This window comes from Anastrepha ludens, chromosome 5, assembly GCF_028408465.1.
Source record: "Anastrepha ludens isolate Willacy chromosome 5, idAnaLude1.1, whole genome shotgun sequence".
In the NCBI taxonomy this organism is placed as follows: Eukaryota; Metazoa; Arthropoda; class Insecta; order Diptera; family Tephritidae; genus Anastrepha; species Anastrepha ludens.
This window is the reverse complement of record NC_071501.1, coordinates 102,801,319-102,816,657: the sequence shown is the minus strand read 5'-3', so window position 1 is coordinate 102,816,657 and position 15,339 is coordinate 102,801,319. Positions and strand designations below refer to the sequence as shown.

At 40.4% G+C, this 15,339-nt stretch overlaps 1 protein-coding gene across 1 annotated transcript; it reads right to left on the bottom strand.

Moving 5' to 3' along the window:
• Positions 1-11,067: 11,067 nt before the first annotated feature.
• Positions 11,068-14,242, bottom strand: LOC128864052 (conserved oligomeric Golgi complex subunit 8). Its single transcript, XM_054103531.1, has 5 exons — positions 14,062-14,242; positions 13,532-14,004; positions 13,251-13,464; positions 13,018-13,193; positions 11,068-12,011 (listed from the first exon to the last, which is right to left on the bottom strand). Exons 1-5 carry the CDS (start codon positions 14,114-14,116, stop codon positions 11,193-11,195), a joined length of 1,737 nt encoding a protein of 578 aa, XP_053959506.1. The 5' UTR covers positions 14,117-14,242; the 3' UTR covers positions 11,068-11,192.
• Positions 14,243-15,339: the final 1,097 nt, after the last annotated feature.

The window sequence follows — 15,339 nt, the reverse complement described above, 5'->3', positions numbered from 1 at the left end:
ACGTTAAATGCGCTGAAGCGAATAAATTCGCTGAAAGCAACTGAATTGCATCGGTCCAATGTACACAAACGTGTCGTAGGAAAAGGTTTAGGGGGTGGATATTTTCGATCCATAGAGCAATACAAATGCCTATTGATGTAAAAGCCAACAAAAAAGCAACCAACCAGAGCAACAAAACAGCAAAACAACGATCCAAAGCGGTTTCGTCTATTTGTGCAAATCAGCTTTTCCAGGTTAGCAAAATCAAATTTGTACCGAATTAAAATGCCTGAATATACCTACAAAAAACCGTTACTCCAACTATACTTGTATATACATACACCTCATGCCGTTATCCCCACAGGAGAGCGCCACAAAATGCGACTCACTTCAGAGCGGCGTAATGGGTTAACGAGTGTGCGTGTGTGCATGTGCGTGCGATGAAGCAAAAAATAAAGGCATAGAAACATATACGCACTAGACGGTCGACTGGACAGCCAGTCAGCTCACAAGCAACCCATCCAATCAGTCAATCAAACAAACAATCGTTTGGCAGTGGAGAAAAACACACAGTAAAATGCCTAAGCCGCTGCCACCACCGCTGACACCGCTCATGTACTCACGCACAACCAGCTACAAAAATCTGACAAGCCAACAATCCAACAATTCAACTAACTACTGCAGCAGTCGACGCACTGAATTGATGCATTGAGGCACTCACTGAACGCAAATCATCACAGCGCTTGGGAGTTGAAAGTTCTAATTGTCCAGTTGGTATGAGTAATCGGAAGACAACGCCAAGCAGCAGGCAGGCAAGCAGACAGGCAGAGAGTTGCTTCACAAAATACCACAACCTATTCGAATTCGCAATCAAAATCAAAATCCCGAATTCCATTTGAATTGAGTACACACCCTGCCACGTAAAATGCAGCAAAGGGGTGCCACCTAAATGCATCACCGTGCATTTGAGAAGAATACAGTGGATTATTGAGTTGCAAATGTGGGAAAATCTTTGTGAAGGCAAAACTTTCAGCAGACACATTTCCTTCAAATCTTAACTTCGTTGTATAGAAGCAAACTGCGAGCAAGCATCTTAGGCTGGTTACTATCAAACTGAAGTAAGTAGGAGGTTGTGAAAGGTCTTCAATAGCATAATATCAAACTGTACCGTCCAGGTCCGAGGAAGCAGCAAAGGAATGGTTGGTTTTCAGCAGCAAAATCTGATAGATTCAGTTGAAACATTCAACTTCCTTTTCGTTTCTCTAACTACAAGTCGAAGAGAATGACCAAATAACTTCTACGAGTAGCTAGGTTTGCTTAAAACGGAATGATTTGTAGGGAGGTATATATACTGGTAAGCTTTTCAAGCGTATGCTATGAAATTTAGAAGGGAGAACGTTTCTGCGCTCGAAGTTTTCAGTACAATTTTATCCATTCTTAAAAATATACATGGGATGGCCCAAGCCATGAAGATTTATAAACTGATCCAATCACACAGTGCAATCGTTACACCATCTTTTCAAAAGCATTTGCGAAAAGAGGAACTGCCGACCGAGGGATTGCAAGGCATTTTCGCATATACAAAAAAATTAAAGATACACTCCGCAAGCACCAAGCTGGATTCAGACCAAATAAGTCGGCAGTCGACCACATTGCAACAATACGTGTTCTTTCTGATCCAATAAAAACTATGACAGGCGTCAGACAAGGCTGCAATCTTCCCCCTTTATTGTTTCTTGTAGTTATTGACGATGTTTTGGGAGCGGCATTAGATAGAAAACTTAAAAAGGTGTCGTTTGACATCCACCGAGTAAGGAACACCTGAACAACCTGGATTACATCAACGACATTGTGCTGAATTCGAAAAAAGGGAAGGATATGTAATTAAAACTTGATGATCAACTCGCTATGTACAGCAAACTTCACACTAGACAGACTTGCCTTGGGAGCCAAATAATACCTGTCGGCGAGCCTTAAACAGACACAGAACACCGAATCGTTACAGCAAAGGGCGCTTTCGCGAGCTTAGATTTTAAAGTTTGCATATTGGAAGCAGCTGAAAAGAAAAACTAAGCTTTGTATTTGTACAACTAACGTTAAATCCATCCTTATCTGTGTATATGCAATTTGTCTAGTATCCGACGAAGCAACAAACAAAATTTAAACATTTGTGAACCGCTGTCTTCCCCAAATCCCCCGTAACTGGTGGCCCGAAAACTGAATCGGATCTACTCAACAAATGTAGTCAAAGGCCAATAAATATTGATATTCGGAAAATAAAGTGACGCTGGATACTCTGCGCAAACCAGCGCACGAAACCAGCAGAGCTGCTTTAGACTGAAATCCACAGAGAGCACGCAATAGAAGATGTCCAATGGGCTCATGGTGACGTAGCAACAACGTGTAGACAAAAATCTGACATGGATACAGGTTAAGAAAAAAGCTATGAATCGAAATCAATGAAAATCATTTGTTCTCGTACTAAGCGCTCAGTGGTTGACGCGAAAGCAATTAATTGATTAATTAGTTAGTCAGTTTACTGAATAAAGAGGCAAAGGGAACGGGTCTGGTGGTGAACGAGAACAAAACGAAGTACCTTCTGTCTTCAAACAAACAGTCGGCGCTCTCGCGTATCGGCACCCACGTCACTGTTGACAGGTATAATTTGAGGTTGTAAAAGACTTCGTTTATTTAGGAACCAGCATTGACACCGATCATAATGTCAGCCTTGAAATCTAACGCAGAATCTCTTTTGCCAACAAGTGCTACTTTGGACTGAGTAGGCAACTGAGCAGTAAAGTCCACTCTCGACGAACAAAACTAACACTTTACAAGGCTCTCATCATGCCCGTCCTAACGTATGGCGCAGAAGCTTGGACAATGACAACATCCGATGAAACGACGCTTGGAGTGTTTGAGAGAAAGATTCTGCGTAAGATTTTTGGACCTTTGCACATTGGCAACGGCGAATATCGCAGACGAAGGAACGATGAGCTGTATAAGCTTTACGACGACATAGACACAGCGCAGCGAATAAAGATCCAGCGGCTACGTTGGCTGGGTCATGTCATCCGAATGGGTACAAACGCTCCGGCTCTGAAAGTATTCGATGCGGTACCAGCTGGTGGTAGCAGAGACAGACCCCTGATTCTGAAATGATAACGAAGTCATATAATACCCGGTGAGAGCGCTTAAGTCCTCCCCACCTCAATTTAGGAGCCTACTTGATACTCTAGTATTCCTTAGAATATCCGGAGAAAGTTCTTAAGTCCTCTCTATCGAGATTTAGGAGCCTCCTTTATGCTCTAGTGTTCCATATAATATTCGGAGAGGGTTTTTAAGTATTCTCTCCCGAGATTTTAAAGCCTTCTTAATGATCCAGTGCTCCACAGATTATCCGGCAAAAATTCTTAAGCCCTCACTACTGAAATTTAAGGGCATGAGGTTCCTTTGCAAGGAAGGAAACATTACTTTGTCGGCATCTTTCCTGGGCTTTCCATCCAACGTCGTATGAGTTCGAAAAAGATAACGAAGCCTACTGTGTTCCATATAATATCCGGTGAGAGTTCTTAAGTCCACTCTACAGAGATCTATGAGCCTCTCTGACAGTTCTCCGAAAGGAAGGGTAAATAGTAGTACCAATTCTGTGCTTTCCAGGTCGCTGATAATTTTCTTTATGTGGACTTTGGTAAGTCCACAAAGAATTCTGGTCCATGAAACTTGGATGTAGTGCCTAATTTCGCTAGGCAACCAGCCCGCCTGTTCTTTACCGACATCACCTTCATGTACTGGTACCCACCTCAGCAAGATGGTGTTCCTTGCTCACTAGGTAGTGAGGACATTGAAGCATAATACATCAGAATTTCACGAAATACCAGGTCTGCAATAGTTTATTACTGGTCCTGAGGTATCCGGATGAAAACACCCAACACCGTTAACAAAAAAATGGTCAAAAATCAACCCACTTTTAGCTACTTAAAACTTACATACTTTTTTTATCCTGATATTCAATCGGGTATAAATCGAAATTTGGATAAAAATTGTGCTTAATAAGCGTGAGATTTTCATGAAAATTTGTATAATCTTTTTGTTTTTAATTTGCACAAAATTTTTTAAATTCGGATTTACGTGGAATAGACTATTTTTTTCTAAAAACAAATTATTATATAAAAATTAAATGAGAGAAAAATAACTTCTCAAAACGTTCATTAGATGTGTGTGTTATAATTATTTAACATTTATGTATGTACATGAAAAATACTTCCAAAAATTTAAAAAAAATTCATCCGACCCAAAACACTACGCGCTCCGCGATTAAGGCACATATTGGCAAAATTTTCATAGGCAAGTAGAAAACTCTTCTTTTTTAATCGCCATTGCTCAATTCGATAGCTGCTAGTTGGTAGTTGGTTTTATTGTAGCATACATAAGTTTTTGCTGATGTTATTGCTGTTGTGGGCACTTTCGTTAGTATTTATGTTTTGTTAGCGTGCATTGTATCGGCCATAGTAGTTGCCAACAGAGCCAAATATTCGCCTCTCTTCTGCTGCTGCTGGAGCTGCCGTTCCCTTCGGATTACTGCTGGTCGAGTGCTTACATTCGTGTATATTTAGTGGTGGACTTAAAAATACACAACGAACCATGCACAAACAACACACACACACATATATATATATACACGACCAACCAATATACGGTGCGAATTTCGGTACGCATCAAAATGCTTACATACGAAATATACATAGAAACATGCATCCACATGTAAGCATGCAATCGCAGTGCATCTCTCGTGCTATTTTTGCGTACAAAAAGACTATTGAGGAAAGTTCACTTCCCGACTGCCCACTGCTCGCTTTCCACTATCCACTGCCCCATCTTCTTCTACTTCTGCTATCGCTACTACTTTCATATGCTCTCTATTAATGCCATTGCATTTGCTATATACATATATACGAGTGTGTATGTACATATGTATTTAGTTCGCGAAATTGCATATCGTATATGAAAAACGTTGGCATGTCCTTGATGCCCCGGGGCGTATACGCGACTAAGCGTGGCAATCGAGAACAAAGAAAAATTGTAGTTGTAGCGGCTGTTGGATTTTTAGTGGCTTTTTTCTCGGCGAATTTTAGTGATTGCGCGCGAAATTGCATAAATATTGACTCGCCTTGAACTGACCACACAACGCACACATCCACACTCACACACTCCAACTCATATGGTGCCTTCAAACGCCCATCCAACCAATCAATTGCTTTGCACTTTGCTTTTACTCACAACAATTTGTTGAATAGGTTTTAGTTGTTCGTTATGCGTCAGTTTCAATTTACCGTTGTAAAGCCGCGATTTTTGTTAGTCAAATGTCTCCACCCCCGCATCTCTGCGTACTCATATTTGGCGTATTCGTTAGCGTCATTTTGGACCTCAAGGGCCATCAACTTAATGCGGAAAATCTCATCACCTTACCTGCGTATATGCATATGTATACACATACCTATGTATATGTATATATATATGCCTTTGTAGATATGTATATATGTATGTTTAAGTGTTCGGTCTAAGCACTTGGCCATTTGTCAATCGGTTTATGTGCTCAATCGCGTGGGCGATTGTTGGAAAATCTAAACAATGCGACTTTGAATTCGCGTTTCCTGGCAATTAGTGTACGCAACCACAAATATGGCGAACGTACTCAGTGGTTGTAGATGTGTCTGTATGTGTGTATAATATATGTGTACATATTTATTCCATATGTTTTTAAAGAAGTTTTGAAAGTGTTAATAAAATCAATAAGTGAATAAAGCAGGTGGATCATGTAAAATCGTTTTCGTGGCAAGTGGCAAATTCGTGGAAGACGACTTCGATAGAGCAACAATTTTTGGCAATTGGATTGATTGAATATCAAAATTTCTATAGGAATGTAAACAAACGGAAAAGGCGACAACAAATAAGCAGGGCATTTTAGCATTCCAACAACCAAATCATAAAAAAAATAAATCAGCGTTCCCTCAAAAGTCGGTTCTACGTTACCAGAACGACGCGGATTTATATCTAGCAGAGGACTGTTACTCAGGAGCGGCATTCCTCTTGCGTGTACTCGTATGCTGCTACAACAACAACAACGCCAGGAAACAAATCAGCTGCAAAACCGAAATCACCTTGTGTGGACTACCCTTGATTTACGATATGAACAAATGCAGGGTATACAACTGTTCTCAGACAAAATTTTTATCAAAACACCTCAAAAATATGCAGCTTTCCTGACATGTATTATATTATTTTACCTTATCTGCTGAGATTTTCTATTCAGTTGTAGAGAGTGTTTCACTACACTGTTCCCAACCATGATCATACTTAAAAATTTGCATATGCACTATTATTCAACGAATCAACTTAAATGAGTCGTAAAAAACTGTTCTCACTCAACTGTTCCCAACAATGAATATACATTAAAATTTTTATATGCACGAATTAACTTAAATGACTTGTAAAAAACTGTTCTCACTCAACTGTTCCCACCGTGATTAACTTTGAAATTTTTACATTTACCAGTATTCAACGAATGAACTTAAATGAGTCGTAAAAAACTGTTCTCTCTCAGCTGTTCTCAGCCATGTTTGAGTTTCACATTGTTCACATGTACCTCGATTCCATGAATAATCTCAATAAGCAATAGTAAACTTTACTCACTCATCTACTCCCAGTCAAAAGCATGTTTTTATATGTTCCTGTGTACAAATAAATTTAAAGCGGCTGAAAATTTTTGATATACCTGATATACTTACATATATGTAGGTGTTTTTTGCTTGCAGAGGGTAGCACTGGAGCTCCGGAGTTGCGTATTTGGAGCCTTATTCTTTTTCATACCAAGCCGAAGTTCTGTATTATCAGGATTCACAGCTTCGGTCCCTCCTCGCCAGCAATGTTAAGCCTCCCGGTGTATTTTTGTGATTTAAAATTTCTTCTTAAAAACCCATCTGCCGTACGGTGATGGTATAAAGCGTAATTGTAAAACAGGAGGAGCTCGACGTTCGTGAGTTGTAATATCTCAATATTACAGATATTCTGTTTTTCAAATTTAGTCTAGAATTTGTAGCAGTGACACAGGAAATAGATTTTTCTTCCAAACCAAGGCAGTCAGTGGTGATGGGCAGTTTCCAAGCGAAGCAGAAGAGTACACGATTGGGGTGTTATGATGTTCACTAGACTGGGCTAGTTTACTGGGGCGGCAGCCCTTGGTCGGGAAAAACCCGAGTCATTCCGGTAACGTATAACCGGCTGCCATAGGAATTTACTATGCTGCGCCTGCCTGGTCGCCTGGAACAAGTGGCACGCAGTGGATAAAGCTACATACATGCCAAAATACTGCCAATCGGACAGCGACCGGTTGCCTCCTGATGTCCCCTGTTCAACACCTTCACAACAAGGCACAAATGCTCCCTGTAATGCAGCTTAACAAACTGCTCAGGTACCGCAGGTTCACCCCTGCAGACACCTGCTTGAGCCTGAGCCGCTTCCCAGGCACGTCAGGAGACACCTCTTAAACTACGCCGACGAAGTCCAGGACAAATCTGACAGAAATTTACTGGACCAGTCAGTGTTTAGACAGTCAATAAACGACATTCACCGGAAGACCGTCACCACCTTCTTAAGCTCCCGTCCTGTGAATGCCGTAATCGGAATCCAATCACCACCTATAGCAGATGAAAAGCTCCAGCTTCCCCGTGAGACACGTGTAACACTGGCACAATTACGTTCTGGATACTGTAGCTGGTTAAACTCCTACTTATCCAGAATCGACGCTGACATACCAAACATATATCCGGCATGTGAAGGCACCCCGCACGACACTAACCACCTTTTCACATGCCCTCTAAAACCGACTCATCTAACACCCCTCTCCCTCTGCACCCAACCCGTCGAAACAGCATGTTTCCTGGCTCTACCTTTGGATGGGCTAGACGAAGACGACCGGTGATATGCCCTACACTGACGGGGCTTCTATTACTGTTAAACAAACAAGTATACGATTAGTCTGTGCGCGGAGACCAATCTTGCGAATGCCAATTGATAGTAGAAAATACTATTATTGATTGAGTCGATTCTATTCTGCTTTTAAAATCTGTCCTACCCTACGTCCAAATTGTCATACTATTTCATTTTTTAAATCCCAATTTACATTTAACCACTTTTCCCATGATCTCACAAGTCATTGTCCGCCGCCATTATCGTGCAGTCGTCGGCGTAGGAGACCAGAGAGAACCCCTTTGGTGGCTGGGGGAGCTTCGAGATATAGAAGTTAAAAAGCAAGGGTGAAAGGACACCGCTCTGCAGAAATCCTTGCTTAATCTTCCTTTGTTTAGAGATTTGGTCTCTACATTTCCATGGCAGCCGGTTCTACGTTACCGGAATGACTCGGGTTTTTCCCGACCAAGGGCTGCCGCCCCAATAAACTAGCACTGTCTGGTGTACCGTTCCTCAAACGCTCCCCATCATTGCACTTGCTTCTCGACGGCGATGCCTTATGGAGAACAAGTAAGTATTGCGGTCTGGTACAGCCGGAAGAGAGGCACAAACGCTCAGCTTATACCAGTATCATCGCCGATTTATTAAAAAAAATAATTATAGATGAGATATTGCTGAAGTATTGCAATGAAGCTGTAGACCTTAAAGTTGAAGTGTTCGCCTCTCGTTCACTTTTATAAATATCTTCTATACGATATTTACTTACGACATGCCGACAACAGAAAAGGTAGAAGTGGCGACTTTTGCTGATGATACGGCCTTCATCGCATCTAGTAAGTCCCCTGCAGAGGCTTCCTCCCTGCTACAAAATCACTTACACACTTTGGAAACTTGGCTCAATAAATGGAAAATTAATACGAATCATGAAAAGTCTTTTCATGTTACATTTACACTAAGAAGAGAACAGTGTATCTAAATGGTCATCAAATTCCTACTATCGACACAGTCAAGTACTTGGGAATGCATCTTGATCGACGCCTCACATGGAAAAATCATATTAAAGCTAAAATAAAAACAGCTTAAAAATAAAACCAAAAGAATGTACTGGCTACTTGGTGGCAAATCTCAACTTAGTCTAGAAAACAAGGTTAGATTGTATAAAGCTATATTGAAGCCTATATGGACCTACGGTATACAGCTTTGGGGAACTGCTCGTAAGTCCAATGTGGAGATTTTGCAACGCTACCAGTCAAAGACCTTACGAACTCTTGTTAATGCACCTTGGTTTATCACAAACGAAGCCATACACATGAATCTAGGTATTCCATTTGTTAAGAGAGAAATCTGGGTTGGCTGGGTCATGTCGTCCGAATGGATACAAACGCTCCGGCTTTGAAAGTATTCGATGCGGTACCAGCTGGTGGTAGCAGAGGAAGAGGGCGGCCTCCTCTGCGTTGGAAAGATCAGGTGGAGAAGGACTTGGCTTCACTTGGTGTGTCCAACTGGCGCCGGTTAGCACGAGAAAGAAACGACTGGCGCGCTTTGTTAAACTCGGCCAAAATCGCGTAAGCGGTTATAGCGCCAATTAAGAAGAAGAAGAGAGAAATCTCAGTATATTCTAACAGATACATTGAACGATTGTCAAATCATGTAAACACAAATGCTATTTGCTTGTTGGACACAACCAATTAAATTAGACGATTAAAGCGCAATCATGTCTTAGACTTGGCATTCCTTTAAATTTGTCAATTTAATAATAATAAAAACACTAAAAAAAAAAGCAAAAACAAAAAAAACACAAAAAAAAACAAGAGCTAAATATGAAATGGTTAAAATGCTCCAATAAATTTTAAAATTCTAATATAAGTTATACATGAAGTAAGTTATACAATTTTCGAGTAAAAATTAAATCTAATAACATAAAATATGCATAAGAATTGTAAAAAGAAAAAATTCTATAGTTTTCTATGTAGTTTTGCACCAGTGTAAATACTATGCTGTCATTAGGTAATAAGATCTCTTTTGCTGAATATCTGTATTCTAAGATAGATTGCAAATAAAGTATTTCCATTTAAAAAAAAAAAAATCTACAAGAAATATTCATATGGGTGTTTACTATTGTTTTTAGTCAACTAAGTATCAGTTCACACAGGCAATTAAATGTGTATATATAATATAACGGTATACACTTCATACATAACTACTAATATTTATATATGTACATCCACATAACTGTATAATTGCCTAATATGTAGATACATATCTATGTTGGCATATGAGCAGATATTCGGAAAAATATCCATAACACTTGCTCATTCACACCCACCCCCTGCTGTCCTCTCTCAACCCCCACCCCATCTCTCCATTATTTCTGCGCTACTTAAGCGCATTGCCGATTTTATAAATGCGAAAATTATCTACTCGTCCATTCATTTGTCGATTTTGTCAGCTTATATAGCAACACACAAACCAACAACAGCTATTCCAACAAACACATTTGAAAAGTGTTGCTTTCTGCTGCTGCCGCCTTTGCCGCACTAACATTTTGTTCATTTATTTGATTTTCAGCTATTGTCCTGACAGTTAGCTAGCTTGGACATTGTGGATTGCTGGCGTCGCTACTATTTCTGCTAATTTATCGGGATAATTGCCAAATGACCAAATGGGGAGTTTCACTACACCAGCTGCACAAAAATGATGACCAAAGCACAAATGCCAAAGTAGTGAAATAAAACTTCGACCAAGCCGGCGAGAGACGAAACCAACAACGAAATGCGAGTGTGAGGGTGAGGGCGAGGTTGAATGGATGAATAGATGGATAAATGTGTGGGTGGCTGGACGAGACTGCTGCTGTTGCAGCTGCTGATGCTCAACTTATTTGCGCTTCAGGTCATGTGGCTAATTTTTCCTTTTTAATTGTAATTCATAAATTACATTATGTAGTATTTACTTTTGTACTGTAGTGGTGTGCACACACATACACACACACATGCAGATGTGAGCCCGTGCAAGCAATGAAGTATGAGGGTGGTTTGCTGTTGGTTGTGGGGCATATGAATTTGATATTTGTGGTCAGTTGTAGCTGCTAAATGAGTTTTTATCTAGTTCTTCAACATGCATATGTATTAGTGACTCATATCATATATGTGTTCTTTATTAATTTTGTGGCTTCAAGTTTTTTGAAGTATTTTTTTTACATATATTAAGGATTAGTATATATCGTTTCATTATATTTCACTTCCAAGCGATTAACCCTCCGCAGTGATAACCGCCGCGGCATTTTGCTCCACCTCCGAGGCCACCAACGCTTTCGCCTCTTCTTGCTTCAGCAACATCTCGGGCATTTTGCTTGGCAGCAGATGCTTCAGAGGCTCCAATATTTTTTGCTGTTGCAGGTAAGTGATCTGCTGTTGCTCCAATGTTAACAGATTTATACCCAAGTGATTGGTGAGTGTCTGTTGTGGGAAGATGGCGTGTATGCAACGCTGCATATAGGGTATTAAATCGTAGGCCAAACATGTGCATAATTTTACAAAAGTTTCACGCTCAGCACCGGTGAATGCCTGTTGCTCTTGCCTATAAAAGCCCAGCACCTTAGTGGCCACGAACTCCAGCGACGATTGCAGCGCACGCGTCACGTTATTAGCCAAAGCGATGGGCGCACAAAGACGTAGCTCATTCAGTGCATTCAAGTAGCCATTACAGAGTGAGGCTAGCGGATGAAAATCGAGCAGCGTTTCCGGCGGTGAAAAGGACTCCTGTTCCTGTTTTGTTGTGCTGCCGGCTGCAGTGGTTGTGTCCACTTTGTGACCGCGTGTATGCAATGTTACCTTATTAATCAGCGTATAGCGTTCCAGCTCTTGCGCGAAACTTTTATTGACTGTGAAAATGGCATTTTCGAAATTTTTTCTTATCACCCGCAGGAAGATGGGCACCATAAGTGCACGAAAATCGGCGCCAACGCGACTGAATGAGAGACCAAAGTACATGCATTGTCCGAGTACGGTGTCGAATGAACTAACGCCGCGTTCTAAATCGTATTCCAAAGTTTGCAGAAAGTCATCAATCTGAAATGAAGACATATAAATAACATAAAAATTTGAGAGACAGATACAATGGGTCCGGTAGTTAACACGTTCCCTGTCCCAATACAAAAATGCAAAATTGACCGACATGTCCAACAGGGTTTTTTGAATAATTTATTTTTTTGTAGTCATAGGATAGCTTTAGTAATAATAATAATTAAAAAAAAAACGGATGTAGGGTATTTCTACCTGAAACACATATGGTACATGAGCGTAGAGGGACATTTTTACTTCTGCACGTTCATGAAACACATGTGGTTCATATACCCCCTGACGCACATATGGCTCAGGAACGTATCAGTGCTTATCAGGCGCACGTTTGCTGAACCATAAGTGGCTCAGCGGACAGGGAACGTGTTAAAACATCAAATCTTCTGAGTGAACATCGTCTAACATATTCGTTGGCTTTGACTCTTCCGAGTCAATTTTTATCATTAAATCTTAAACAATTTTTGAAAAGTCGCCACAAGCAATACAAATAAGAGAGTCTTCCATGTTCAGCTGCCTCGAGAGACCCGCGTATCTTTGCCTCAAGGCCGAGCTCCTCCTCCTATTTCTGGAGTGCATCTTGATATTGTTCTACAAAGGGATGGGCCTACAGTTTTAGCCGACTCCCAACAGCAAATGGATTTTATGAGAAGATTTTTCATGACAGAAAACACTCGAAATACTATAGAGAACTTTTATTAACTTAACTTAAATAAAATAAAGAAATTGAGAGACAGAAATAAGGGATCCGGTAGTTAAAACATCGAGTCTTCTGAAGGAACATTAGACGATCATTGTGGCTTTAGAACTAGACTTCGGAGTCAGTCTTAATGACAAAACTTTCAAATATTTCTGAAGAGTTTTTTTATCTCAAGCAATACAAATAAGGACTTTTTCACGACCAGCTGATTGCGCGCTATTGAAACCATTCCACCCACCATAAAGATTCCTATGTTTGCCTTCTTTCACAACCAATATTCGAAACGCTATTATTAATTACCTTCCTATGCAGCCATGCCTGAAATAGTCGTTCACCATCACAGCTGACTCCCTGCAAAGGTTTGACAACCGTAACTGCAGTTGACTCTTCGTCAGGAAAAATCGCCCGGTATTGCGTTATAATATTGAACAAATGGATGCGCGTTACCTCGATGGTTTTGGTCAAATGATGCTGAGCTGAAATGCACAAATGAGTTAAAGCTACAACAATACAACAATGTCACACACGCCCACCATCCTCCTTTGAAATCGCTTTCAGCGTGCCCGTAAGCCAAGCATCACGCGCTTGCAAAAACTTCAACTTCAATTCATTGTTGCCGAATGCCTGCATACGGCGTAAATAGCCAACAATTTGCAAGCACTTGGGTAGTTGTAGGTCGGTGCGTAATTGCGCCACCAGCTGCACCAACATTGTGTGCCAAAGTGCCTCCACTGCGTGCACGATAGTCTGAAAGTTTATAATTAATAAATTCAATACAATTTTAAGCAGTTGCTTCTTCATAATCGTTTCGCACCCTTATGATAGGTATATCACTTTGGTTGTGTCCCAACTTTTGCACATAGCTCGCCAGTTCGAGTGCTTCCTCATAGCGCCCCTCGCGTATGCAACGCTCCATCAACTGTGGCAATTCGAGTATCTCCAGCAGCTGTGCATTCTTTTTCAAAGTAATGGAATTAATACGTCTATCTTCATTTATATCCTCTGCTTTGTCTAGAAAACTTTCACACTCAGCCGTGAACACTGGCAATTTGCTAAGCAAAGTCCCGACTTGCTCTTCGGTGTTTTGGAATTCAGTGAAAATTGAACGTGAATTTTCAGCTGTGCATATGAATGTTTTGTAATTCGAAATAGCCAATTCTTGTGTTTGCTCTACAAGGCGTTTAGTTTCGTCCGCTAAACGCGTTTGTTCCTTCTTCAGCTGCTCAACTTTGTAGGTGCCCAAATTGGCTAAATAACTATAGAGCTCGGGATTATCGCGAAGGTTCTCTTGAAATAGCGGCGCTTATATTAGCAATTTCATATGAGTTTCAAACGTTTACAAACCTGGTAGACCATCCGGAAATATCAGCTTTAGCACACGTTCGTTTTCTAAATCCATGTTTTAACTTTTTAATACTGAAAATTTCAAAGGGATAAGCTACGTTTTGTTTATTAAATGCATTGACAAAACACAAGCAGAAATAGTTTATTTTGACGCAAGCAGCTGAGTTGGCGTCACAGCTGATTTAGCCCTAAGAACGTAAATCAACGTTCTCTGTTGAGCCAAAGTGGGAACAAAATGAGAAGTTGAACACAACGGTGCGCTCCGAGTCATGTAAAAGGCCATGCGTTGGTTCATGTCTTTACTAACAATTTTATTGCGGCAATATAGCAGACAAATTATATCGCCGCGCAAGGAATTGTGGAAGGAAAACATTGGAAAGGAGGAAGAATAATTATTAATAAACGTTCTCTGGCGATGCTTTAGAAATTTTCGAGAGAGGCAAATGGTATTTCAGCCCTCAGTTAGCTGCTGATGCCAAGTGAGTCTCGGCTAAATCAACATCCTTGAACTTCTCAATTTAATTTCACAATAAATACCCATAAATACTGCAAATAAAACCATTCCCATCACCCCATTTATTTATCAGGTTTAAGACCCTTCGCATTATTTCAAAAGCATTGTACTCGAATTTCCCACTTGCCTTAATCACCACATCTACCGCATATCCGTGATTGCAGATTCCTTTAACCAATTACCATTTCTAGTAATTCGTGTATAACTAAGCTGCACAGAAGGGTTGATAGGAATCCCTCCTGTAGGTATCCTTTCTCTGTTCTTTAGTATGTGAGTCTCTCCGCTGCCATCGTTGAAACTATCTATATCAGGAGCAAGAATTTTACCCACCTACAGATGCTGCTGTGGAGTCACCATCAATTCTCTTGTAAACCTTCGATGTTGATTTTGATTGATTTTGAAGGCTAGCGAGTGCAGCCACCCATGAAACGCCATATTCATTATGACCTCTCGAAGTTCCAATACTTTTCACTGTTAGGTGACTGTATTTCAGTAAATTTTTACTCGCATCGATTAATATTCATGCAATATGTTAGCACATTTTTATGTACATAAGTATGCGCGAATAGTTTGTTATGATCAATACAACAACAGAGAGATTTACGCGCAAAGAGAGAAAGCGTGAGAGCATCGCAAATCTTTTAATCGAACTACATTTGCCGGCTTGAAATTTTTTGCATTTTGTTTGTTGTACTTTTGTTCACCGCCTGTATGTATGTAGATAGATAACTGTTTTGATCTTGTCTTCTTGTACAGTTCCTGTT

Bases quoted from the DNA above. Each gene is read 5' to 3' on its own strand.
- LOC128864052 (XM_054103531.1), bottom strand. From the start codon at position 14,116: ATGGATTTAGAAAACGAACGTGTGCTAAAGCTGATATTTCCGGATGGT. The intron at 13,465-13,531 runs GTGCGAAACGAT...ATAAACTTTCAG, and splicing joins GTGATATACCTATCATAAGG to ACTATCGTGCACGCAGTGGA. The intron at 12,012-13,017 runs GTAATTAATAAT...TCTTCATTTCAG, and splicing joins AGGCATGGCTGCATAGGAAG to ATTGATGACTTTCTGCAAAC.